Source organism: Sinohyriopsis cumingii, chromosome 8 (assembly GCF_028554795.1).
Source record: "Sinohyriopsis cumingii isolate HCF-2022 chromosome 8, ASM2855479v2, whole genome shotgun sequence".
Taxonomy (NCBI): Eukaryota; Metazoa; Mollusca; class Bivalvia; order Unionida; family Unionidae; genus Sinohyriopsis; species Sinohyriopsis cumingii.
In genome coordinates this window covers 23,517,875-23,543,718 of record NC_142968.1, presented here as the reverse complement: position 1 = coordinate 23,543,718, position 25,844 = coordinate 23,517,875, and the positions used below count along the sequence as shown (strand labels likewise).

At 33.4% G+C, this 25,844-nt stretch overlaps 1 protein-coding gene across 2 annotated transcripts in view; it reads right to left on the bottom strand.

Annotated features, from left to right (window-relative positions):
• The window catches only part of LOC149793145 (sortilin-related receptor-like), a 241,847-nt gene extending 217,052 nt beyond the window's left edge, over nucleotides 1–24,795 (bottom strand). The window contains exons 1-6 of one of the 2 annotated variants that reach the window (XM_089967067.1): nucleotides 24,443–24,795; nucleotides 16,342–16,590; nucleotides 9,897–10,058; nucleotides 4,442–4,509; nucleotides 2,082–2,253; nucleotides 453–554 (exon numbers count right to left, since the gene is read on the bottom strand). In XM_089967067.1, coding sequence (XP_089823193.1) covers nucleotides 453–554; nucleotides 2,082–2,253; nucleotides 4,442–4,509; nucleotides 9,897–10,058; nucleotides 16,342–16,590; nucleotides 24,443–24,724 — 1,035 coding nt within the window. In that variant the 5' untranslated portion in view covers nucleotides 24,725–24,795. The remainder of the gene's footprint in view (nucleotides 1–452; nucleotides 555–2,081; nucleotides 2,254–4,441; nucleotides 4,510–9,896; nucleotides 10,059–16,341; nucleotides 16,591–24,442) is intronic. The other variant, XM_089967068.1, reaches the window with a different exon arrangement.
• Between the last annotated feature and the right edge of the window lie 1,049 nt (nucleotides 24,796–25,844).

Genomic DNA, 25,844 nt, shown 5'->3' with positions numbered 1-25,844 from the left:
GAAAATAAGACAACTGGACAAGATCTGAAAACTTAAATGATCAAATGTGTTGCTTTAACAGAAAAAAGTCACCACCTGAAATTATATTGTCTCTTGCAATGTCAGCAAATGATAGTGCCAAAATAGCTATAAGCATACTTTGTTTCTTTCAAATCCTAACAAACTAAGAGAAATAAGCCGAGACCAACCCAGCCTGACTATTCATTTACCTAAAATTAAGTTACATTCATCAACATATAAAACTGATCTGAAATACCAGTGGATCTATACTTTGTTACTAATATTAGCAATACATACTACATACTATATCTGGTAACAGAGAATGAATGCTAAAGTACATACATGAAGGGTCTGAACTACCTCTAAGCTAAACCTGTGTGTGCTTTAAAACAAGATCATCAAAATTATGAACAAAAATGTAGCATAAAAATGATAATGCAGAATGCTCATACCAGATGCTGAAGCTGATGGGGAAGCTGTGCATTGTAAAATGGTCCACGCTTATATGACACCCAAAGCTGCAGCGTGTAACTGAACTGAGAGCCAATCAGATGCTGAAAAATATGGAAAAAAAGGATAAAGCACTCATACAAATTGCACTAAGCTTGCATTTTTAAGTATCCACATGTGATTTCTAAAAGAAGGGTACTGTTACCATTACTGACACATCATTTACCTACCCAGTATTTAGTAGTCCTTTATGTAGACACCAGAAGTGTATGGTTGACTCTGGAGATTACTGTGCAAAAATCAGCATTTTCTTTTTACCATTGCTTGTTCTTAGACCCCAGAATTTAGTGATCTTTTCTTAACTACCCATATTCCAAGCCATCCACCAGCTTTAGTCAAGGAGTATGCTCTAGAAGAAAAGTTATCTTGTAAAACCATTTTTCTTTGTGCCACTATGACCCTAACCTTTAACCTTTTGATCACAAGTTCTGAGTCCTCTTTGTACATTAAGTGCAAGACCTTTACAAACTTTGGCATGGTACTTAGTTAAATTATATATGTGAAAATCAGTTTTCTTCTTTCATTCATAGTGACTGACCTTTGATACTCTGACCCCAAAAGACTTCTTGGTCTTTTACACAATGTGCAAGTCATCCACAAATTCACGATCAATAACTGAAATTTTTGCACAGAATCCATTTTACTTCTTTGAACCAAACAGATCTTGATATTCGACCTTTTTATAAAAAAATGAATGTTTTCCTTACTGCAAGTGTATACCATCCACAATGTTTGGTCCATATATGTATTTTAGAATTTGTGTCATTATGCAGAAACCATTTTTCTTCCTTGAGTCAGTGACCTTGAGCACTAATCTTCTGAACCCAAAGTGAATCGGCTTCTTCCTTACACCAAGTGCATTCCACCCACAAAATTTGGGAAATGCTGATTGTACTGAACTTGAGATGCTTTCTTAAAACCATCTGTCATACTGACAGTGAACTTTGATGCCAAAATTGATAGGGTTCTTCCTTACCCCAAGTGCAAGGCATCCACAAATTTTGGTAATGTAGATGGTGACAACTCAGGTTTTTGTGCAAAAAACACAATCAGGCAAACAGATGTAACAAAATATGGTCTGCCTTATGGTAGGTATATGAAATAAATCTAAAGAATTTTCTTTGGTAAATAAAATAAATTCAGATTATTCAGATTCATGTTTAGAAAACGGTGACAATTTAGATATAGTTTCCTGTTATCAGAAAAAAAACTACATCTTTAAAAAAAAAATTTTACTTTTGCTACAAACAGTTATCATCTTTTTCAATTTTGGGAAAAAATATTTTCACACATTTGTTAGATGTCAAAGTATAATCTTGAAAGATAAAATAGAAGATGCACACACACACATCACAGGGTTGTTCCCAAGAATTTTAGAAGGCATTCTGGACCAATTAGCTAAAATCTTCAATTGTTAAAATGATCATCTATCAACATTGCCAACAAGGCATGGAAAAAACACTGGACAGACGGATGGATTGAAAAATCAATGGACGGACAACAGATACAGAAATAGATATATTTAAATATTTGATATGAGAAAAAACATTTGAAACTAAGTATACACTTACTACTTTCTTAGTGGCAAACATGTAGTTATCTTTCACCTCGAAGTCCAATACATGAGAGATAACTTCACGTGTACTCATAAAGAAGTCACATGTGACCAACACATTACTCTCTCCATCAACACCAAGTCGCTCTAAATACAAACAATCTTCATTGCCATATTGCCTGTCCTCCCTGTAAGAAAAAGCATGAAAATTGATAATAAAAATGTGCTGATTTACAATCATACATACAGATATTAAATAAGCCTTATACAATGTTGCTGATGTAGTTTATTCATAATGATAATAAATAACCCTTATACAATATTGCTTGTATTATTATGGGTATCTATATCTTTTGTAACTCCTGGTACATGATTCTAATTTTTTTAATTTTTATTTATGGCTGAAATTTGTAGTGAATATCTATAACTGGATTTCATATGTGTGTAGGGTCTATTTTAAGATGTTCAAGAATGTAATATTGCATAGGATCTATAAATGGATGCTTACATATATGTTGACACTTACTAATTACAAGTATATTAGTAAATATATTTACGAGATTCAGCCTTTTTCCCACTGGATTGATAAGTCAAGTAGTATCTTACACCAACTGAGTTAATTCATACTGGAAGAGTTAGGTCACATAAATAGGCATTTTGAATATTAGATAAGATCTGTCATGTGGGGTACAATGTCATAAGATACTATGAAGGCGAATATAAGGAGAGAACTGAGCAACCAGATTAATTCCTACTTTGACGTCATTTTTATTTCTTGTGTTCTTGTTGCAGCATTAAGTATGCAGATGTATTTTATGATGTTATCAGATATTATTTGACTGCAAAAGCAATTGTTTGGATTATTCAGTGGAAACAGAACATACTAATTGAGCTATATTATTCTGGAAATCATGTGAATTATTCAGAAAGTTCTGGGCATCACCATTTTTGACGTTATGATTCTTGTGGACCAGTACATTTCTGGCTCTGAAGTTAATATGGAACTTTTCATTCTTTTGGACTTTAATAGAACTTTTTCATGATTATTTCTGATTCACTTCATAATACAGTTAAGTTCCACTCACATTTTTATATATAACTTTCATAATTAATTTTGTTTTTGAAGTTTTACAAAACTTGGGGGATATGCAACATTGTGTTACTTTGTTTATGTCCATAGATCCAAATATTAAATACCCTTTATACAATACTGCTTATGTACAAAAGAATTTCATATTTTCTATCAACTTGGAGCCTATGTAACAATCCTGAAATACCTCCCTTTGACCCAGTCTGGTTGCATTGAATTTTGAAGTTTATTTAGCTTAAGATACGTACATAGGTCATAGGAAACTACTTATTTTATATGCTATGGAACCAGTCTATCTACGTGTGGTGGTATATTAAATAATGTACTAAAAAACTGAAGGCTGTCAACTGGTTGGAAACAATTACCAGAAAATTTTTCAGAAGAAGAGTGTGTATTGATAAATTATATACATTAGTAGATTTGAACCCATTTATCACTGTCTTCTCCTAATACTACTGGATGTAAATGGGAGATCTCATTGGGCTGGATTTTTATAGTGGATACAAACAAGAGAACTTTTGTCACAAACAGTATATCCCTTTCTTCGTTTTATAACTTTCCTCTTTGATAGATCATTTATATATTTAAAAAAATGCAATTTGCTGATCTTTCCAAAAAAGTTTAGTAATTTGGTCAAATATTAATGTTATGTTCTATGAAAATTAGTTACATGTTCCCATTTTAGGGTTTCCAAACCATCTACATATCCTTTGGCATCTGGTTCACTGATAAATAGTCTTTAACATCATTTTCATCAGATGACCATATCTGCATTAATTTTAATTATTATTAATTTTATTGTTAACTACTGTGATTTTTCTGTACTTGTTTCCATGACAAGAGCATTTTGAATTCATACTATCAGCCAAAGTTAACCCTGCAGGTTATGTTTTAGACTTATCCCACATGTATAGATGTTAATAACATATCATTTTTTTAGGCTGTGAACCTGATTTTTCAAAAGTAAGGTTGTACACTTAATATAGGAATCAAAAGTCTAAAAAGAGAAAAGCTATGGAGCTACACATGCTGACCGATTCATATAAAGTGCTGATGTTATTTTCTGTGGTATCAGGATTCTTATGTTTGTCAGATAGCAATCAGCTGACAATTTTCACTTACAAGCACAAAGTTTACTTCCAAAACAGAGCACTAGTGGGACAGTGAAGATATTACAGGATATCAACTTTACAGAAATTTCCCAAAAAATCAAAAAAATGAAAATATCATACATTAGTTTGGAACTAAATCTACATGTTTCAAAAGATATTAAAAGTTCCACTTACCAGAAGAAAGACTTGACTCCAGCTTGAACATTTGTCCATGTAGCACCAAAATCTCTTGTCAGATACAACTAGAAAGAAAAAAAATATATATATATATATATATATATATATATATATATATATATATATATATATATATATATATATATATATATTGATAATGGTGCAAATACAATACAGCTTCCCAACATTTCAAGCTAAACAAGGGGAAAGAAACAATTTAGAACCACAAAACAAGCACTAAATAAAGAAAACACGAGAGATTCTTGACTCCTAGATGAGTGATTGATAGAGAAATATACAAACAAAGGATTAAATAAAAAACAGAAGAAACAGAATTGAAAAACGGTCTCAAAAGAGGTAAAATGAATATTTATTTAATGCTACCAACAGCCCAACAAAGTTGTATAAAAAAAAAATGATTATCATGCCTATCACACAACAAATCAAAGTGATAAGACCTAATTCCATGCTTGCAACAAAAGAACAGACACTGTACATAGCACCAAAAAAATTCAAAGCCAACTACAAAATGTACAACATAAATTATATCCCAGTAAAGCTGTGCATATAAGCCCTATGGAAATATATCAATAGCATGGTGTTGCAGGACAATGTACAAGAGTTATTATAATAATAATAATAGTAATAATAATAATAATAATAATAATAATGATAATAATAATAATAATGATAAATAAATAAATTTAGAAAAATAAGAGTTACAGAATATTTACATGGTAAATTTTATTGCAAAAATTGTGTATGTCTGATAAACTGAGCCTGGCCACAGTTTGGGTAAAACTGCACTAAAAAGGCTACATAATTATATATAATATTTATTCACTGTATTCATTCATTTATTTACAATCATGAGTGTCAAGTGTCAGTCTTGAAAAAAAGAAAAAAACTTTTCTGAGTACATGTACATAGATTCATGTCTGACCTGGAAAAGTTTGCATATTTGTAGGTATTTCTATTCACAGTTTGACCTCAACAAATACTAAAGAAAAAAACAATATAAAAAAAAAACTATGCCAACAACAAATGAGGAATGGTTAAGACAATACTATAACTGTACAAGTGCAAATAAAATTATACCTTTCAAAATCAATCACTTACACCTGAGTAATAAACATCATGATGACCCAATGCTGCAAACAACACTAAGCCATTTGGTTCTTAAAGTTCATCAATACGATCTCATACTTAAAACGCTCTCCGTAAAGTTGTGTCATCAGTAGATACAATAAACAATGACATTAACATTTGATTAAAAGTGGTAAAATTCAATTTTGATCCCATTCAGTTTGGATGCCATCAACTCACATGTTAGCCAAACACATGACTAGCTGCCTCATTCTCAGTGCAAATAGCAGGCTGGGTCAGTATCAGAGGTGTTCAGAGCTCATAAAACTGAGAAAATGCTAATTAAACTGAAAATCAATGGAATTAATCTTTTGCCTCTGCCTGCCTCATGTATAGACAAACTTCACTATTAGACCTGACAACAAATAAAAACTACAACAGAATTAAAATCACATTTCCAAAACTGATATGTTAAACAGGCCATGGAGATTACCATGAAAAAGGAAAATTAGTGTACAGTATTAGTGGACCTTAAACCATCTTCAATGACGCCGATTCATGTTGAATGGATTATCATGACTCATGCAAAAATATATATTTATCCATGACTATGAGAAAGCTGAACCTATTTAATTCAACAATTTCAGGATTATTTACCTGGCAAACATTAGTGTGTACAAGTAGATTTGATTTACACTAGTTTCAGAGATTTTGTCTGAAAATCATTGAAGTGTGAACTTTTAATACTTCCTATAATTAGTATATATACATAATGTTTGATTAGTAACTTTGCTTCAAGCAATAGTTCTTGTATTTGACAGTCTTGTTGTTCATTTGGATTATGCATGCATGGATAAAACAAAATATGCTTTCAGATAATTTAAATTTTTCAACAACACTTTCATCTTAATGAAGAACTGGTCTGAAGAAGTATTAAATCAAATTTTCATAAACTAGTATTATTTATTAATCTTTCTTTTACTTTCATAAATTTTAATGTTTGAATACATTATGTATTTTTTTTTTCATTTCTCTCTATCCCAAATGATCCCACAATAAATTTATTTAAGATGATGAGTGGAAATTACAGCTACCAGATACCAAATACATATATGTGCACTGAAAAAAAATGCTTTAGAATCCTTGTTTTAAAGGATTAAATTAGAACAAACATGTAAAAACTGATATTTAATTACCAGGTTACAATAATGAAGCTGATTTTTCAAACTGTTTTGTTCAATGAAAAGAATATATTCCAAGAAAATGAAGGGGGAGGGCAATATCTCGTTTAACAACAACAATTTTATAAAGTTTCTAATTTTTCAAAGGTCTTGAAATTTGTGTTTCACGGCAACAACAAAATCCATGAAACTGGTATCCAACAACCATTTGTGAAGCCACAATACTTATTTATTTTAGGATTACTTATTTCAAAGGATCAATTTACAACATGCCCAATGGGCTTGATATTGCTCTCCTGACTTACATAACAATAAACCATTCCACTAAGCAGGCTTATATAGTATTGTAAAACACAACCTAGACATAACAGTAAACCATTCCACTAAGCAGGCTTATAGAGTATTGTAAGAACACAACCTAGGCCTACCATCTCCCCAACTATATATATATATATATATATATATATATATATATATATATATATATATATATATATATATATATACATATATATATATATATATATATATATATATATATATATATATATATATATATATATATATATATATATTTCATATGACCTAGTTTATTAAATCCTAATAAATTTTGCTCTAAAGACAATGACAGTCACTTAATTGATGTAATGTAAGATCCTGTTGATGTGTAACAAGTTTTATTGGAACTGGATGAAAAACATTTTCTGGATCTAGAGAGGATGTTGTTGTTGTTATAGGGTTTAACAATTTTTAGCACAAGATAGGCTACACATGGTGGCCAGTATAAATGGTGGAGGAAGAACCAGGAAAAACCCCGGAAAGAACTACCGACCTACGAGAAGCTACTGGCAAGCTTTCTCACATACCCACACTGGCCGAGCCTGAGACTCAAACCCATGCAGACAGAGGTGAGATGGCAGTTATCCATAACGTTGAGTGCTTTAGACAGCTGGGCCACTCGGGGCCCCGGACCTAGAGGCAACTAAGCCTATCAGATGCAAGATATGTCACTGAAGTCTGATGAAAATCAGATAAAAAATAGGGTAACAAGCTCAACTAATCAGATACAGGATCACTTCATTATTAACATGCACAGATTCTGTCCGCTTCTGATACTGTCCACGATCTTTATGATAAAATCTGTTATTCTAATTCTTGATCCAAACTGGAATAATGGATTCTCAAGTGGTAATAAGCTCAGTTATTCACACGGAAGATCACCTCAGTAATATGCATGCATCTTGTTTGCTATCAAAACTGTCCAAGACTTAAAGACATAAGCAAATATTCCAAGTTTGATTAGAAATACAACATCCAGATTGGTAACAAGCTAATCGGAGCCAATATTATATCATTAATACTGCTAGATCTCGCTCATTCTGCTCATTACTGAACTCATTCAAGATCTTGAGGAAATAAGCCCACATTTTAAGTTTCATCATAATCATATCAGAAATGTGGCTTCCAGATGGATAAGAAGCCAAGCCAATAGAAGCAATTTCAACTGGAATGTGTTGATCTCACCCATTACTGAATTCATTTTAGAATTTAACATTGTTTTTTCTGAGTTTATTGTGGTATTAACTGTCATTGGCCTACTCACACAGCCTATATAATGCCCTTCGGGCGTTATTTGCTGTGCGAGTCTGCACCTGACAGTTTATACCACGATAAACTCAGAAAAAACAACGTTAAACTTATACTTGAAATTTCAATTATTCGTTATGTTATTTTGTTCGCATCATTAAAAAACAGAAATCTTAAATGAACGTAGTAATACATGTTTCGGGTTTTCTGTTACATAGCTATTTATACCGCTTGGGATTGTCTTGTTTGATCGTAATAAGGTCATCATAATACCAGTCCTTCAACCAATGAAAGCCAAATTTATTCAATTATTTTTTTTTAAAATTGTTAGAATTTTGTTTTCCTTTAATGCTTATTTCATGTCTGCCTTAACTGGCAGTGTTTATCTTATGTTGTACATGTGACTCTATTTACTGAAGTAGGTATTCTTAGAAAAGTAGTTCTCCTTACAGTTTGTACTGAAATAAACACAATTCATTTTGATCACGTGGTAACATTCTGACCAATGGAAATGTTACTTTCCTTTACCCGCTACTGGCATTGCAATTATTAGAGATTTTAATGATATTAGCATCCAAAATATGACATTCAGAACGATAATACTTAGACAATGTCTTCTGTTTCAATTCCACTTTTAACAATTACTGGCTATATCATGCTGAGGAAATGGAGGCTAAAAGCCTTTTGAAAGGACAGAGAGGCAACCAATCAGGCAGGTATACTTATTGATCCCCTAACCATTGGATTAGGAGACGGATGCTATACAAAATTACTCTATCAGCCAATCTGATGCAATATCAACTAATTGCACAAGTGAATCTCACTCATTTCTGAACTCATCAGAGATTTTAATGACATAAGCATAAATTCAAAGTTTTATCAAAATCAGATCAGAAAAATGGCCTACATAGTGGAAACAATTGTAACCAATCAGATGCAAGAACACCTCATTAATATGCACAGACATCACTCATCGCTAATCTCATCTGCAATTTTGATGATATAAACCCATTTTTCTATGTTCAACTGAAATCAGATTATAAATATTGACTTGCATGTCAAGTAGCCAGGCGAACTAAAAGCATGTCTGTCTCACTTCTATAAGTAGTTCACATTATCGATAATCAGAAGAATTCATTGTGTACTTAAAGTTGTATTGTGACATGACAACCTTTTTGATGCTATCATCATATCATAATGGCATGTCAACTGCAAGATGTCCTCTACAATGTGCAATGAAGAAACATGTCTGAATAAGTGCCGTGGCCAAGGTTACAGCTTGTTGAAAACTTACATTCATTTTTTCAGACCGTTGCCTGCAACATAAATATATCATTTATAACCAAAATATATTACTGTTGAGAAGACAGCTGATTTTGGCAAACATGCCAATCTTTATCAACCCTCTGTACTGCAATACATTGAAAACAAATTTACACATGCCAGAGGGCATCTCAACTCAATGTCATCAATCTATATATTGGTCAATATCATTAATGCATCCAATCTGATGGAATACATCACCATGGCAATATATGATAACATCACTAGCTACTATATATAGTTTATTTCCCATATCATCCCTCATAGCATCTTACCTGCTTCCTTATATCATCTGTATCTATGGCTACTGCAATGTATGGGTTGCTTGGATGGAAAGATATGGTTCTTGGAGTGAAGTCTACACGGAAAGCATTCACTGTGTCACCATTGTCCTTTGTTGTGAAGACATATTTATTCTGGACATCGGCAAATATGTACTGAAAGAAAGAAGAGGGAAGACAAATAAACAATATCTCAGTTTCATATTAATGGGAAAAATAGTGTGTGTGTGTTTTTGGATTTTTAACGTAACTTTAACAATTTTACAGTCATATCACTACGAAGTCTGCAGTGTGGCAGTTTATAGTGATGTCTAGTACTGAGGCATCTGGCCGCAGACATGTAGCATGATGACACACCCAGTCACATTATCCTGACACCAGGCCGACCAGTCCTAACACTAACCTCTTAATGCTGAGTGCCTAAGAGAGGCAACTGCTTGTACCATTTTTGTAAGACTTCGGTATGACTGCCAGGGTTTGAACCCAGGACCTCCCACATCCAAGGTGGATGCTCTAACCACTAGGCCACCAGAATGGTCAAAGGGACAAAAAGAATTTTATAAAGTTATAAATGGAATCATGAAAAATTTGGTTTAATTCGATATAGTAACTGAGCAGAAATTAAATTTATGTTGCCAAGGAGGCCATAGCTCAAGGAATTTATGAAAATATTTCAAATGTTACAATTTAAAACAGTAAGTAAAAACGATCTCAGGGAAAATATATCCACATTGTACTAAAAAAATGATCTCTTAAACAGTCCAATATTCAATAGTTTGTTTCTCTGTGTGTGTGCATACAGATTTAAATCGACTGAACATATATTAAAATATTTTAATTACCTCTTGTTGGTTCATCATTTTGCTTAGTTTCTATTCCATATTAATTTCCCTGTGATGATACATGAATAGTTCAGTGTTCATGTGAATGGCATAGCTAACCATGTGTGTGTAGAGCTCTACTTTCTTCATTAAAACCAGCTTTCATGTTTAAACCATAAGCATGTATTATACTGATTTAAAATCAAAAAAGAAAACACTCAGCTTATTAATATGCAAAGGTGATTGTGAATAACCACAAAAGAAACAGAACTAAATTTTGTAGCAGACACACTTGGCAGTGATGTGATAAGTTCATTCACTTGGCAAATACTCAGCTGCCTGTAGTAAATATGAACTCCGTTCAAAGGGCAAATATATCAATTTGTATGTGATATAAATAAAAGATATGTAGAGTATGTACACTGTATCAATGATACACCAAACATGCACAAAGTTTTCATTAAAAAGAAACTCAGCAAGCCTTGTTTCCTTTTAACGAAAAACGTATACATCTCGTGGTATATCATTGATACAGTGGAAAGACACTATAGGTAGACAAGTCAAGATAAAGTCACACACTGGTAATAAACAGATGTATGGATGTACAGAAGGATAAACAGATGCATGGATGTAAAGGACAAACAAATGTATGGATGTAAAGGACAAACAGATGCATGGATGTAAAGGATAAACAGATGTATGGATGTAAAGGATAAACAGATGCATGGATGTAAAGGACAAACAGATGCATGGATGTAAAGGATAAACAGATGCATGGATGTAAAGGACAAACAGATGTATGGATGTAAAGAAGGACAAACAGATGTATGGATGTAAAGGACAAACAAATGTATGGATGTAAAGGACAAACAGATGTATGGATGTAAAGGATAAACAGATATATGGATGTAGAGGATAAACAGATGCATGAATGTAAAAAAGGACAAACAGATGTATGGATGTAAAGGATAAACAGATGTATGGATGTAAAGGATAAACAGATGTATGGATGTAAAAGACAAACAGATGTATGGATGTAAAGGACAAACAGATGCATGGATGTAAAGGATAAACAGATGTATGGATGTAGAGGATAAACAGATGTATGGATGTAAAGGATAAACAGATGCATGGATGTAAAGGATAAACAGATGTATGGATGTAAAAGACAAACAGATGTATGGATGTAAAGGACAAACAGATGCATGGATGTAAAGGATAAACAGATGTATGGATGTAAAGGACAAACAGATGCATGGATGTAAAGGACAAACAGATGTATGGATGTAAAAAAGGATAAACAGATGCATGGATGTACAGGACAAACAGATGTATGGATGTAAAGGACAAACAGATGCATGGATGTAAAGGACAAACAGATGTATGGATGTAAAAAAGGATAAACAGATGTCAAGATGTTGTTTTTGCTTTAGAGTTTAATGCCCTTTTTCAGCAAAAGATAGGCTATACATGGCAGCCAGTAAAACTGGTGGAGGATGAACCTGGAAAACCTGGATGCATAGATGTAATGAAGGAAAAGGAGATGCATGGATGTACAGAAGGATAAACAGATGCATACATGTAATGAAAGAAAAAGTAGATAAACAGATGTATAAATGTACAGAAGGATAAACAGATGCATAGATGTAATGAAGGAAAAGTAAAATATTTGGATGCACAGAATAATAAACATGTATGGATGTACAGAAGGAAAGATTATAGATGATGAGTTCTATGTATATGTGCATATGTGTCATGTCCTCCAAGAAGCAATTCAAAACACCAATAAAGACCAATCATAAAAACATCACAAAAGCTTAAAAATGTTGCGGATCTACTTAAGATACCTTAATTCAAAATCATGATTGATGGTGGTGCTGTATCTTATCATGCTCTTTTTCATCACAGTATCGCAAACGTTTCTCATCGTTGTGGCTTGTTTCAAATTGCTTGCAAATCATCTATTTTAACTGTTATAATCAAACATTTATTTATTTTAGTGAGGGATCCAAAGAGGTTAGGAATGTAGAATCTAACACCATACCCCACCATTTTCCTTTAAAATTATCCAGTATTCAATCTGAAAACCTAGTCATTTTAAAGTTATAGCCACACCTTTATATAAACTAACCATTCCCTCAACCCTGCAGAAACATAATCCTTCATCTGTCTCTATCTTGGTTTATTTCTTCTGTTATATTTATTTAATTTCTATAGTGTACTTAAATTATGTCCATGATTGTAAGGTTTAAGGAGAATGTTCACATAGCTAACATTTGTCCATGAATGCAAGTTGTAACAGAACGTTTACACAGCGTCTTAGTTTAAAGGCAGTTTTGTTTACAGTAGGACTAGGTTCTTCTATTGGATTCCTTCAATTTCTTTTACAACATTGGTCAAGTGAAAATGTGTATAAATATGAATTTGATATAAAAAAATAATTCATTCCTGTCTAAGATCAGTCTGTGGGAATCTATTTGCAATCAATGTTTACAGTTGTATTGTTGACACCATATATAATTTCGAAAGGAATTATTTATTTAAAATATTAACTGGAATTACAAAACTGCTCACTGACTTGTGGAGTAATACATTACCAGTACTTGAAATTTTGTTAACTTCTTCAAAGAACTCAATCTGGATTGCATCATTATATCAGGACATTCAAGAGTATTGGAATTTATTAGGTACTCTTTGGACCTGTGATAGGACATTTAGAATTACCAGGAATTCAATTCACAATATTGTAATCATCTTTTCAGTTTTAATTTTGTATTGTTGGAAATTAAATTGTTTGTTTATGATACTTATTCTGATTGGCAGGAATAAAAGATTATTTTATTACATTTAGATATCTAGGCATGCTTAAGTAACTTTAATGTAGAGTGTTATGACTCTAGGTCTTAAATTATGTTGTTGTTGTTGTTGTTCTAGGGTTTAACGCCATTTTTCAGCACAAGAGAGGCTATACATGGCGGCCAGTATAAGTGGTGGAGGAAGAACCCTGGAAAACCCAGGGAAGAACCACCGACCCATGCTTAAATTATGTAACTGAAAGAAAGTAAAACAAACAATTTAGGTAAAATCAACAAGCAATTTATTTCCCACCTTGTTTTTGCGAACAATGGGTCTAGTCCTTGATTATTATTATTTATTATAATAATGTGGCCAATGGTTCTAGTCCCTGCTTATTATTATTTATTATAATAATGTGGCCAATGGTTCTAGTCCCTTCCTGTTATTATTTATGGTAACAATGTGGCCAATGGTTCTAGTCCTGCTTGTTATTATTTTTTGTAACAATGTGGCCAATGGTTCTAGTACCTGCCTGTTCTTATTTACTGCATTAATGTGGTCATTGGTTCCAGTCCTTCTTGTTATTATTCATTATAATAATGTGGCCAATGGTTCTAGTCCCTGCTTATTATTATTTATTATAATAATGTGGCCAATGGTTCTAGTCCCTGCTTGTTATTATTTATGGTAACAATGTGGCCAAAGGTTTTAGTCCCTGCTTGTTATTATTTATTGTAACAATGTGGCCAATGGTTTTAGTCCCTGCTTGTTATTATTTAAAGTAACAATGTGGCCAGTGGTTCTAGTCCCTGCTTGTTATTATTTTTTGTAACAATGTGGCCAATGGTTCTAGTCCCTGCTTGTTATTATTTATGGTAACAATGTGGCCAATAGTCCTAGTCCCTGCTCGTTATTATTTATTGTAATGATGTGGCCAATGGTTCTAGTCCCTTGTTGTTATTATTTATTGTAATAATGTGGCCAATGGTTCTAGTCCCTGCACTTATAAATGTTGCCAAGGATGACTTATTACCCTTAAAGTATTCGATACAATCTGAGATTATGTAAATCTTAACACCTGTGCAACAAAAATTATTCACAGTATGGTGTTGCTCTTGGGATGATGTAACCTTTAAAATTTAGTTCTCAAGTACATAATATATTCTGTTAATGAGACATTCATACATGTTAGTACTGACCAGAGTTCTCAATCGAGTCAAAACTGAAATCTCAAGTGTCATTTGTATCCGAATTATGAGCATGCAGCTGGCATTGTTTGTTATTCATGGACCAAGCTAATCCACAAGATTTCTCACAACTTTAGGACATTTATTTTACTTCTCACAATTGTTAGTAACTTTCTGTTTCATTGGAGTCTGAGGGTTGGAATGATCATCACTACAAGTTAATTACCATGATAGGGACAGAAAAGAAAATATACTTCTTTGAGCCACTGAGAATAAATAATCCAAGCAAATGTATAAAAGTTCAATAAAAATGGAAGATTTCTTATATAAAATCCACAAGCATTTTTAGCTTCCTTCTCAAGAGCACTGTCTGGTAACCACTGATGACTTCAATTGTGTTTATTAATTTGCACAATTAACAGGCTCTAAATAACTTTCTAGTCCAGTTTCCTCTTGAATCACTTTACTTTGCAAAGAATGGAGATTATCTTCTCTGTATCAGCATTAGAACTGGGCAATGACAAAAGAACAATGCTCATCCTGCAAGAAAGTTCAAACTTCCATTTCCTTGGGACTGGGTTTTTAGGGGTGCTGGCTGCTCTCAATTACTCCTCCAATCTAAGTTCATCTTGAGGAGAAAGTTTATGAGTTGGACATGAGCTGAACATGAACATCTTGAACAATGTAAAATCATTTAAAGAACACAACAACAAAATACCTACTCAAGTGTTTCTGATGAAATCATATTTTGGTCCAGCTCTCCTTTTTATCATACCCCCACCAAAGGTCAGCTGATTTTATTATAAGACTTGAAAGCCATTACCACCATTGATCCCTTTATTGCTTACAATATCTTCATAGAACATCTTGCATTTGGCCTTAAACTCAAAAGATTACAACAGTAAGGTAATCAATTAGCAGCTTGTTGTGCACACATGTTAGCCTTGATAATCTGTTTGCTCAGCCACACATCATTGCACCACTATAATATTTTCAGTCCTCAGCTGACTGTTCTCAGTGGTTTATGTAATGTGGAGATAGAACACACAAATATACCAAATGTTGGGTTTTAAAATAATAATAATAATATTTATTGAAATTTCAATGCATCAGAACAGGTATAAAATTAAATTCCAAGCATCAGAATCTGAGGGTATTGTCTGCTAGTGACTTTATCGGGAAGCATCTATAACACTAGACAATTTTTCAACCATTAATGAAATAACTGCACTCTTCATTTTTAATGTTATTCATGCACTTTTTAACCCCCCCAGAAAATGAAGAAATCATTCACTTTCAATAGCCTCAAACTATTTATACTGTAGCTTTTAGTGATGACATGCCACCAGGTCACTGTGATGCTAATTAAGTTATTCTGACATAACAACAATGGGCTTAACAGTAGAAAATGACTACTATTTACATCTGAGGTACTTTTTCCCCTGCATCAGAATGACAAAGCAAAGGACATTCCAATAGGGTCTACTCGATGACATGAAATTTTTAGTAGTAAAGACACCGATCCGCCGGTTGTCTGAAAGAAGATTATAGTCAACACTATCCACAGTTTGGTTAGTACTATATACAAGTAAATGTGAATGTGATTGTAGAATAATAGAATCATATATTACTTACATAGCTGTTATAAACTGGACTGTTGTAGTAATGATCTATGAGCGCTGGTTGGGTACCGCCCAGGAAGTCTGGGATCACTAACTTTTCATTGATCTTGGTGAATGTTTTCCCATAATCCTTTGAAACAAACACGTTGGTAGTACTGGCAATGATGCTGCTTGGTTGATTTTTGGCGAGTATGATGATAATATCGCTATTTCTCCCCGCCCAGTGTACAATCAGCTGTGTATGGCTATCATTGAAAGCATACTGTAAAGATAAATAATCATTGCTGGTTACCAGTAATTAATTTGGGACAGGTGATAGAATAACTATGGGCAAAATAAATTTAATTATAGATTTCAGCTACTCAATTTTGCTAAATGTTAAAAATACACATAATTATACTGTTCATGATTAGAATGTGTACAGAAAATTTTATGGTACAAAACATTGCAGGCAATACAATTTGTCTACAATATAAAGACAGATACTGTATGTAGTAATTCTTCATTAAAGATTCACCAAACAAACCTCCAATATCAAAAACTACAAGTCTGTTCCGTCCCAGGCAGTAATACCATTAGGGGTAAAACAATTAATCGAAATAGTCAATGTATCAATATTTTTTTTACATATTGATACAAGAGGTGAAGACTCAATATAAAACAATACATACTCTACACAAGTTATTTTAATCTTCAACAATCATGAATAATTGATAGTTAATTGCATTTTTTTAACATGAGAATTCATCTGCAACAGTCGTAGCAGGAAACATGCATTTATTTATGTCAGTAATAAAGAAAACTACTGGCAGCACCCACATTGGTTTGAAATCTGCCCCCACCTCATTGCCAATTATTTTATTCCATCAGCCTGCTCAGCCACTTATTATATATATCAAGGTAAAGAGGACATTCCAGATTTATTCCCCTCATATGATTAAGGACCTTAGTGATAATCTGATAACTACTTTTATGTGAAGTTTCACTGTTGCTTGAGATCTTGGCTAAAAGATTTCAATACGAGAGCTATACGTCCAGTGTGTCATGCAGTGAGTCATACTACATTCAATTTTGATTGGTGGTTATTTTTTCTTCAAGTCCACACAATGATCATCAATGATGGCCTTCCATAGCAACGCAAATACATGCAAAGCAACAGAGAAACTTCGTTGTTGTTGTTGTTGTTGTAGGGTTTAACGCCATTTTTCAGCACATGATAGGCTATACATGGTGGCCAGTACTAATGGTGGAGGAAGAACCCAGGAAAACCTCGGGAAGAACCACTGACCCATGAGAAACTACTGGCAGGCTTTCTCACATACCCACATTGGCTGAATCCAAGACTTGAACCCATGCAGACAGAGGTGAAATGGCAGTGATCCATAACAGACAGCGCTTTAGACCATTCGGACACTTGGGGCCACGAGAAACTTCGTACAAAAATGGATATTAAATGATCCATACAATACTTAAATCATACATGGGGAACAAGTTTTCAATGTCTCATTATATGCTGATACATGTAATCAGCAAATGTATGTGCCAAATAGATAACAATAAACAGGCACAGAATCAGCAAGGGGCAGATTCCAAATCACATAAGGTATAGTCACCTTCTTAATTTATTGAAGGGGAGCTGGTGTATTTAATAATTTCCCTTTCACTCAAAGAAACAAGTGTCTAACTGGCAGTTTTTTGGCATCTGTACAAAATGGGAAGGATCTGGCTGTTAGTCATTCAGACTTGTTCTAGATAAAACTTTTGCTGCAAAAAGAACCTGCATTATCTCTTCTGTTTTTTGAAGATAATACAGTCATGCCTTCCAAAAATCAAGCAGACATGAAATTGGTAATAAATGTCATGTAGTGCAAAACAAGGGGCATGTGACCAAGATGGGCCTTGCACCTAATCATGGCATAAAAGGCTGAATAAAAATTTTGAACAGATGATAAGATGATGTATGTCTTTAATCTGCATATTAGAAATACAAGCAAAATATCAACACAACAAAAAAAGATTGCACCACCCTATTCTTGACAGCCTTCTCAAGATGAAACAGCCATCGATTTGAGATGTCTACAGATAATACATTGGATTGTATGTTGTGTAGTGTGAATCACATCAATACACAAAAGAGGTCAATCATTTCACCCCTAATTACAATTTATTTGTAGGTAGTATCCAACTGCAAACTGGGGTTTGTTATGCATAACCAGTAAAACAAAGAAAGTAGACCCTGATCTGTTGGCACATTATGCAACAGTAAATCGGGGTGGGGTGGGGTTGTAGTTGAAACTGACTTTAAAGTGTGTTATGTATATTGGATTTATTTTATTTTTTGTCTGATTTGGTATATATTTTTTTAAATTTAATTGTTTGTTTGTCAGTTTTAACTTTTTTATATTTTTCATTACATGCTATTGTAATGTAAATTTATTCACTGGATATGATACTTTTTCCAGAAAATAGTGTGACCTTGACTGTTTGTTTTGTAAACACCAGGTATTGATCTAGATCCTGACCTTGATTCAAAATTGGTAGCAACCACATAAATACATTCTATTTTTATTTTACAATGATTGGTTGTTGTCGAGGTCATGATTACGTTTAAGAAGTAAACAATTTGTTTTTAATATTATTTTGTAGGGTAAAATGATTGGTTTTCATCAGGGCCACACTGGGTGTACATGATCTTTAATTTATTTCGTCGAAGTTCTGGAACATGATCACATGACCTCTTTTATGTGGTTTAGAATATGAAGTAACCTTTCTTTTGGAGAGATATTCTCAGTAGTAGTTGGGCTCTTACACTGGAAGTTGTATGTTGTGCTGTTTGGAGTTATTTCAGATTACTTGGATTCAAAAGGATTAATTCTTTTTTCCTGGAAAATACATGTGCTCATATGAAATTGTTGAACAAGGATAGCTCTAATAAAAAATTTTATTCAGATTTCCAAAACTGGAGTTAAATTTCTTGTTTCTGCAAGGAACTGAGGACTTCAACGCTACAGATTACAGCATATATCATCGTCATCCATCTTGGATTCTTCATTAGGACTCGAACTTGAAATTATTAGAACATTTTATTATTAGAACTTCAAAATTTTTATTCTTGGATCATTTTTGGATTATGTTTGGATTTGAGTCTTATATCAACAAACAAGTCTTATGAGTAGTCTAGACATTAGACATCTGATTGGGCAATTTTAAGTCAGGCTTAAGGTTCAGCCAATCAGATCACTGGATTCATAAACTTAAATGCAAGTCTTAAATGTCATCACACTTGGATGAAAATTTGACAATTGTAAGGCATGTGAAAGTAACCAAATCAAACAAATGTAGTTCAGACACCTTCCTATTTAAACAACATGACATTGTAAACAAAATATATACATTTTGAACTTCAACTAATTTATAATCAACCATGCTGATGAACTGGGGGAGGGGTACTATTAATTATACTAATTTAAAAGCAATTTTTAATGAGCACAACACATCCAGTTATGTACATGCAAGCTTTATAGATATATTCAGATGTCATACAGTACACAGAAACAAAATCTGAGACTTAAAGTATTGCCTATGTCCATAGCAGGTGTTCATATCAAGTGCACAAACAAAACAAACATTGCACATTCACACACATTTCTGAATAGCTGACTGACCATTAACACTTTCCCCTGCAAGATATCGCTACTCAATTTCTGAACGTTATCATTTTATTTAGGAAAAACACTAATTTGTGTTTTGAAAATTAAAACATCTATATGCAAATAATCCGTGTCTTAAGAATAGAATCAGTAAAAGAACAAAAGAATTGGTAAAACCACTTCCCTTGATGGCTGTGCTTGCATTATTTTCTTCATAAAATCAGTTTCAAAAAATGTAAGTGAACCTGTCAGACAAGGTAATAATGGCAACCAGCACTGTCATGAATGCACCTCTTCATTAAATTTTCTTCTTTGGGCATATAATTCAAGAAAAATGACTGTGCAATTTGTAGAAAGCAAGATCTAAATATCTTTAGGTATGTGTAAGTAATCAACTGCCACTAGGAAAAGCTATGTAACTTTAATACTTCAAAAACATCACCAAAAATGACTGCCCAAAAGATTCAGAATTAACTCCATAAACATATACAGTACAGGGTAAGAAATGGGTTTGGTGTTTTCATGTAGTCTGTACATTGTCTTAACTGAATCAGAAATAACATGTACATTGTCTTAACTGATTTAGAAATAAAACTGGTTTGCTAAATGCATTAGATGTCTTTCTTGCCATTGTTTTTCAACCACTTAAAATTAATCAGTAATAATAATATTAATCAATAACCAATCACAGGTTTTACCTTGGTCATTCATTTCTTTAAATAGTAAAAACTGTAATGTGCCATGGGACTAAAATTTGAACTTGTGTGTTTACGGTCATCATGATGTCCTGTTGTGTGTTTACGGTCATCATGATGTCCTGTTGTGTGTTTACGGTCATCATGATGTCCTGTTGGGTGAAGTAAACCATAAAGAACCATGTTCAGGGCAATAATACTAAAAGCTCATCACCCGTGACAAATTTATGGATTGGACCAGTTCAAGAAATAAAAACAGGGTAATTTGATTCATAGTGTAACATGAGACTCCATCACAGCTAGTGATCAATATATACAGGCACATGTACATCGCAGTAAACAAAACTTTTCATTCATCATCGTTAAAAAGATGGACGAGTTGAGCAATGTTTTGCATAATCCACATGCACAATGAGTGTTTTTCTCATCTAGTAAATGTTTATTTATACTTTTCGTTTTCTTCAACATATCAATAATAAAATATATCAATAATAAATATAACATATCAATGATAGGTTTAACCACTGGCAAAAATTTTTACATGCCATTGGACAATGACCTTTTGTTCTTCTAAATGACCTTTTGTTCTTCTAAAAGCTCATCAAAGAAATTGATATTGTTTAATCCATAAAATAAAGAGAGAAAAAGTACTCAGGTTCATAATGTACCATTTCAGACTTAATTAAAAGATACATGTACATCACAAGCTGCTTAGTAGTAAGCAAAACCTTTCATTCATAGTTGTGAAAATGATTCATTTTTTGGCTGCTGTTTTGCAATCTACATGTGTAAAGAGTGTTTTTCTTTTCTTGTAAATTTTTAATTTTGCCATTCTTTTTCAACCACTTAAAATGATTCAGTGATAGACTTAACATATCTATATTAGGTTTTACCATGGTCACAAGTACCAATCTGTTTTACGTGGGACTGAAATACAGTTCTTGAGATCATCAGGGTGTCCAGTTGAGCAAAGTAAACAATAAATAACAATATTCAGGACAAAAACCCATTGATCTGCTAAAAACTCATCATTGGTGACAAGATGTTGATGTTCATTGACCAATGCAGGAAAGAAAGAAACCTTACTCAAATTCATGACCAACCACATCTGATTCCATTATTAGGTACATATGTATCACAAGGTTGCTCCATTGTGGGCCATTCACTTCATTCATCATTGTGAAAAAGAATGATGATTTTGCATTATCTAGCATAGTTATTCAATGATTACCCAGATAAATGTTGATGTGTTAGAGGTAAATGCTTTCAAAATGTGATAACCAGTTACCTGACCTTCCCCATATATCACAGAGTAATACCATCTTTACTCCAACTTTATGCAAACACACACATATAAACAAATTCACAGACACAAAAGCCCTTTTCCTTCCTTTGACCACTAAGCCATCTTGCTTCTGTGTCTAAGTCATTTATAACATAGTGATACACAAGTTTACATACATGTAGTAATTCAACAGACAAAGGACTGATACGTAGGTAGAGACAAATCACTAATCATAGTTTGGTTTCATGTTTTACAGAAGAGTATCAGAGACTATTTCTTTAGTACCAAGGTAACTGGAGTATAGTGCCTTGGCCTGGGACACAACAAAGGAACAGACCCATGTAAAGTTAAATTGAGTCTTGCACAGTATGGCAACCACAGAGCCACCACAGCCCCTGACTCTATCAGTCACTTCTTCTGACATACATGATGAGGGGGCCTCAGTAGGTCTATTCTACATTCCTGAATCAGTTGGCAGGCATTGTTAATAAACTGTGACTGTTTCAGAAAACTTTGATGCAATGAATCAAAATCATGCTGGGTCAGAATTATTATATGTGTGCAATTTTCAATCGATACAATTAAATTCATTGATGCAAGATGCCTGCTATCAACAATTCTTGCAGAACAAATCTGCTTCTGTGTTTTGTTCTCTACTAAAGCAATATCTGAAAATGTTATAACAAAAAGCGGCAGAAAAGAATTCTCTTCTCTAATATTTCCAGTACATAAGGACTTCGCTTGAATGGCATTGTGCAAGTCAGGATTGCACATACCAGTATTTCTGCATTAAAGTCATCACTGCATAAATATCTCTGTGCAGTATATTTTAAATTAAGAGAAGAAAAATTAGGATTTACTCTGAGGAATCTTTCATCTCTGCAACTAACAAATATTATGCACAGAAACAAGAACAGTTAATAACCATGTGAGAACTGGTTTTGTTTGACAACTGGTGCTGACCCTCTAAAAATAAAAGTGTTGCAACATAGAAACCATGCTGACAAATTTTCTCAGCCCAAAGTCAATTAAATGCATAATGTTACAAAGTTAGTATGGTTGGATTGATATACCAATAAAATGGGTCTGACAAATATTAAACAAGTGACAATTAACCAATAATCATTCTACATCATATATGTACAAAAATAAATTTAAAAAATACAGCAAACACTCGATTCATCTTCAAAAATTAGATTCAATAAATGAATTAAAAGGATAAGTATCTTGAACAAACCAAAGCTATCTATATACTTTCTTAAATATTAGTATTATTTCTGTTCATTTCGTTAAAGAAACATACTTCAAGTTAATCCAATTTCAGCATTCCCCTTTTGCTTCACATTTTTGCAAAACAGAATTATACATCTATGTAACTTGAAAACCAATCAATTTGCTTGTTAGAATTTGAATTTATTAGAGAAAGAAAAAAGTCAAGCCCAACTAAAGCAGTATGACTTTAATTGGTAGAAAAGTGTTGATATGGGCTGTCAAGTGTGTGAGATATTCCTGATAATTTGGACCCTTGTTTCAACCAGGGAATATGCTACATAATGCTGTTATTTAGGCAGTAAGACATAGACCCCAAAACATAGAAATAACTGTAGACATCTTATATTATTAAACTAGGTTTTCCAATATCCAATGCATATTTAGCATGATCCTGTTTACCATAAATAATGAGGCTCAGACCTCTTTGCATTCTGCCCACAAAAATTCCCTCATGATAATACATGCCTTTCTGGGCGCACGCAACATAAATCCAATCAATCAGTCAATGATAATACAACTTACGATATGCAAGTACAACAACAATTTACATGAATACTTCTTTAACAGCATTGAATGCAAGTCTTGTATCTCAACCTGTACAGAAGAAATGATCTGCCAATACACAGCCCTGTACCGATTAATAATTCCATACTGACATCACTTTCAACCAATCAAACATCACTATCTGACTCTTTGATAGAGAAAAAAATCCTTCTTGCCTTCTATTTTTGTTTTAAAACTAAATATTTATAACCAATAACATGCTGAAATGTGTTTCCAAGATTTTCCAAAATTTATTTTGAGAAATTCTTTGATGACAAAATTGGGCTCTTGTAAGGCAAGATAAGTTTATGACCTAAGTAAACCTAGGCCTACCGGATACAAGCGTGAAACCTGCTGTAGCCCGTATACAGAAAACATCAATAGTCTATTTTTACTTCCTCTTCGTAATTACAGGTAGCTAATGTGAACATTTTATGTTTATACGAACTCATAAACTTTACTGGGAGATAATTTCATAGGCAAAACTCCAAATACTTATGATCTGAAAGAAGAAAAAGAACGTAAAGTCTCTAGATATAGTTCGATTTTTCTAAAAATAGATCCAATGACAACTTGTTTACTGTACTATCAGCTTGGATTCATGACATGAACTATTTGACAATACGATTCGAGATTAACATTGATTACGAAAGCAAATGACTATCTTACCGTCGTGCAATTGGGCTGATGTGTTTTCTGTGAAGGGGCCTCCCTTCTGTGGATATTATGACCTTCTATCTCGGGAGAAGACGCTAAAAATTCCACAACATTTTCTTCCGTAACGCTGAGCTCCTTCACTTCTATTTCGACCGGACGTCTAACACGACTGTCAATTTGCAAGTGCTTCGCCAAATGTAATGTTTTTGCTCTCTCTCCGACTCTGATAGCTAAAATATCAACAAGAATAAACGAAAACACAAGAAGAACACAATCTTGCCGCATCTTCGACATAGTTCCTAGTTCATAACCGGAACTAGAGTTGAAGTGAAATGTCCTGGTGAAATGTATTATACGTTCCGATGCAATCAAATCATCACTCGGTTATTTCCGCCAGCTGTTCATATGCCCTCGGAACTTGCTGTAGGAATACACATTAATTTGATGCGTTGGTTAATTCGGCTCATGCAGAGTGAATCACATATGCAACGACAGCAAAAGTCGAGTATATTTGAATTGTAGCTATAGCTTCCTTCCGCTGTCGGATTGTTTCAAATGAACCAAATTTGTTCAGATAGTTCAAGTAGTGCAATGGCGACACAATACAGCCGATGTTTCCTTTTATAACAAAAAACCGAAGTATATCCGATTAAATTCACTCATGTGATTCTGAAAAAACCTGGTTCTCGAACATGTTTGTAAAGGTTCTTTTGTGAGAGCTTGAACTACTTCATTTGACATCAGAAACGGCCATTACAAAAGAAACAAACAAAGCAGGAAGAAAAATAATATGTCCCTGGTTTTGTTGTTATTTCCCTACCGAAACATGCATTTTGCATCTTTCATAACATCATCTGTTCACAAAATAGGTTATGCAAACTTGAAGTATTTATGTATTTGATTACTTATTTAAAATATCATGTTTTAAAATTAGCGGCTTTAGTACAGTTGGTAGAGTTGTTGGGTTCAACGCCATTTTTCAGCACACGATAGGCTATACATGGCGGCCAGTAATAATGGTGGAGGAAGAACCCGAGAAAACCCCGGAAAGAACCACGGACCCACGAGAAACTATTGGCAAGCTTTCTCACATACCCACATTGGCCGAATCCAACACTCGAACCCACGCAGACAGGTGAGTTGTAAGTGATCTGTAACAGAGAGCGCTTTAGACCAATCGGCCACTCGGGACCCCTGCAGTTGGTAGAGATAGGACCCTAGGGTCGCAAGATCGATACACGCCCAGATCGGTATCTTCCATGTGTCTTTGAGAAGACACTTAGCTCCCATTTCTTTGGCATGATATAGCCAATAATGTGTTAAGTTTGGATAATATTTTACACCTGCCAATAAATAAGCACTATTACGCTTAACAAAAATATATTTCTTTTAAAAATTGTTGACTTTATAAAAA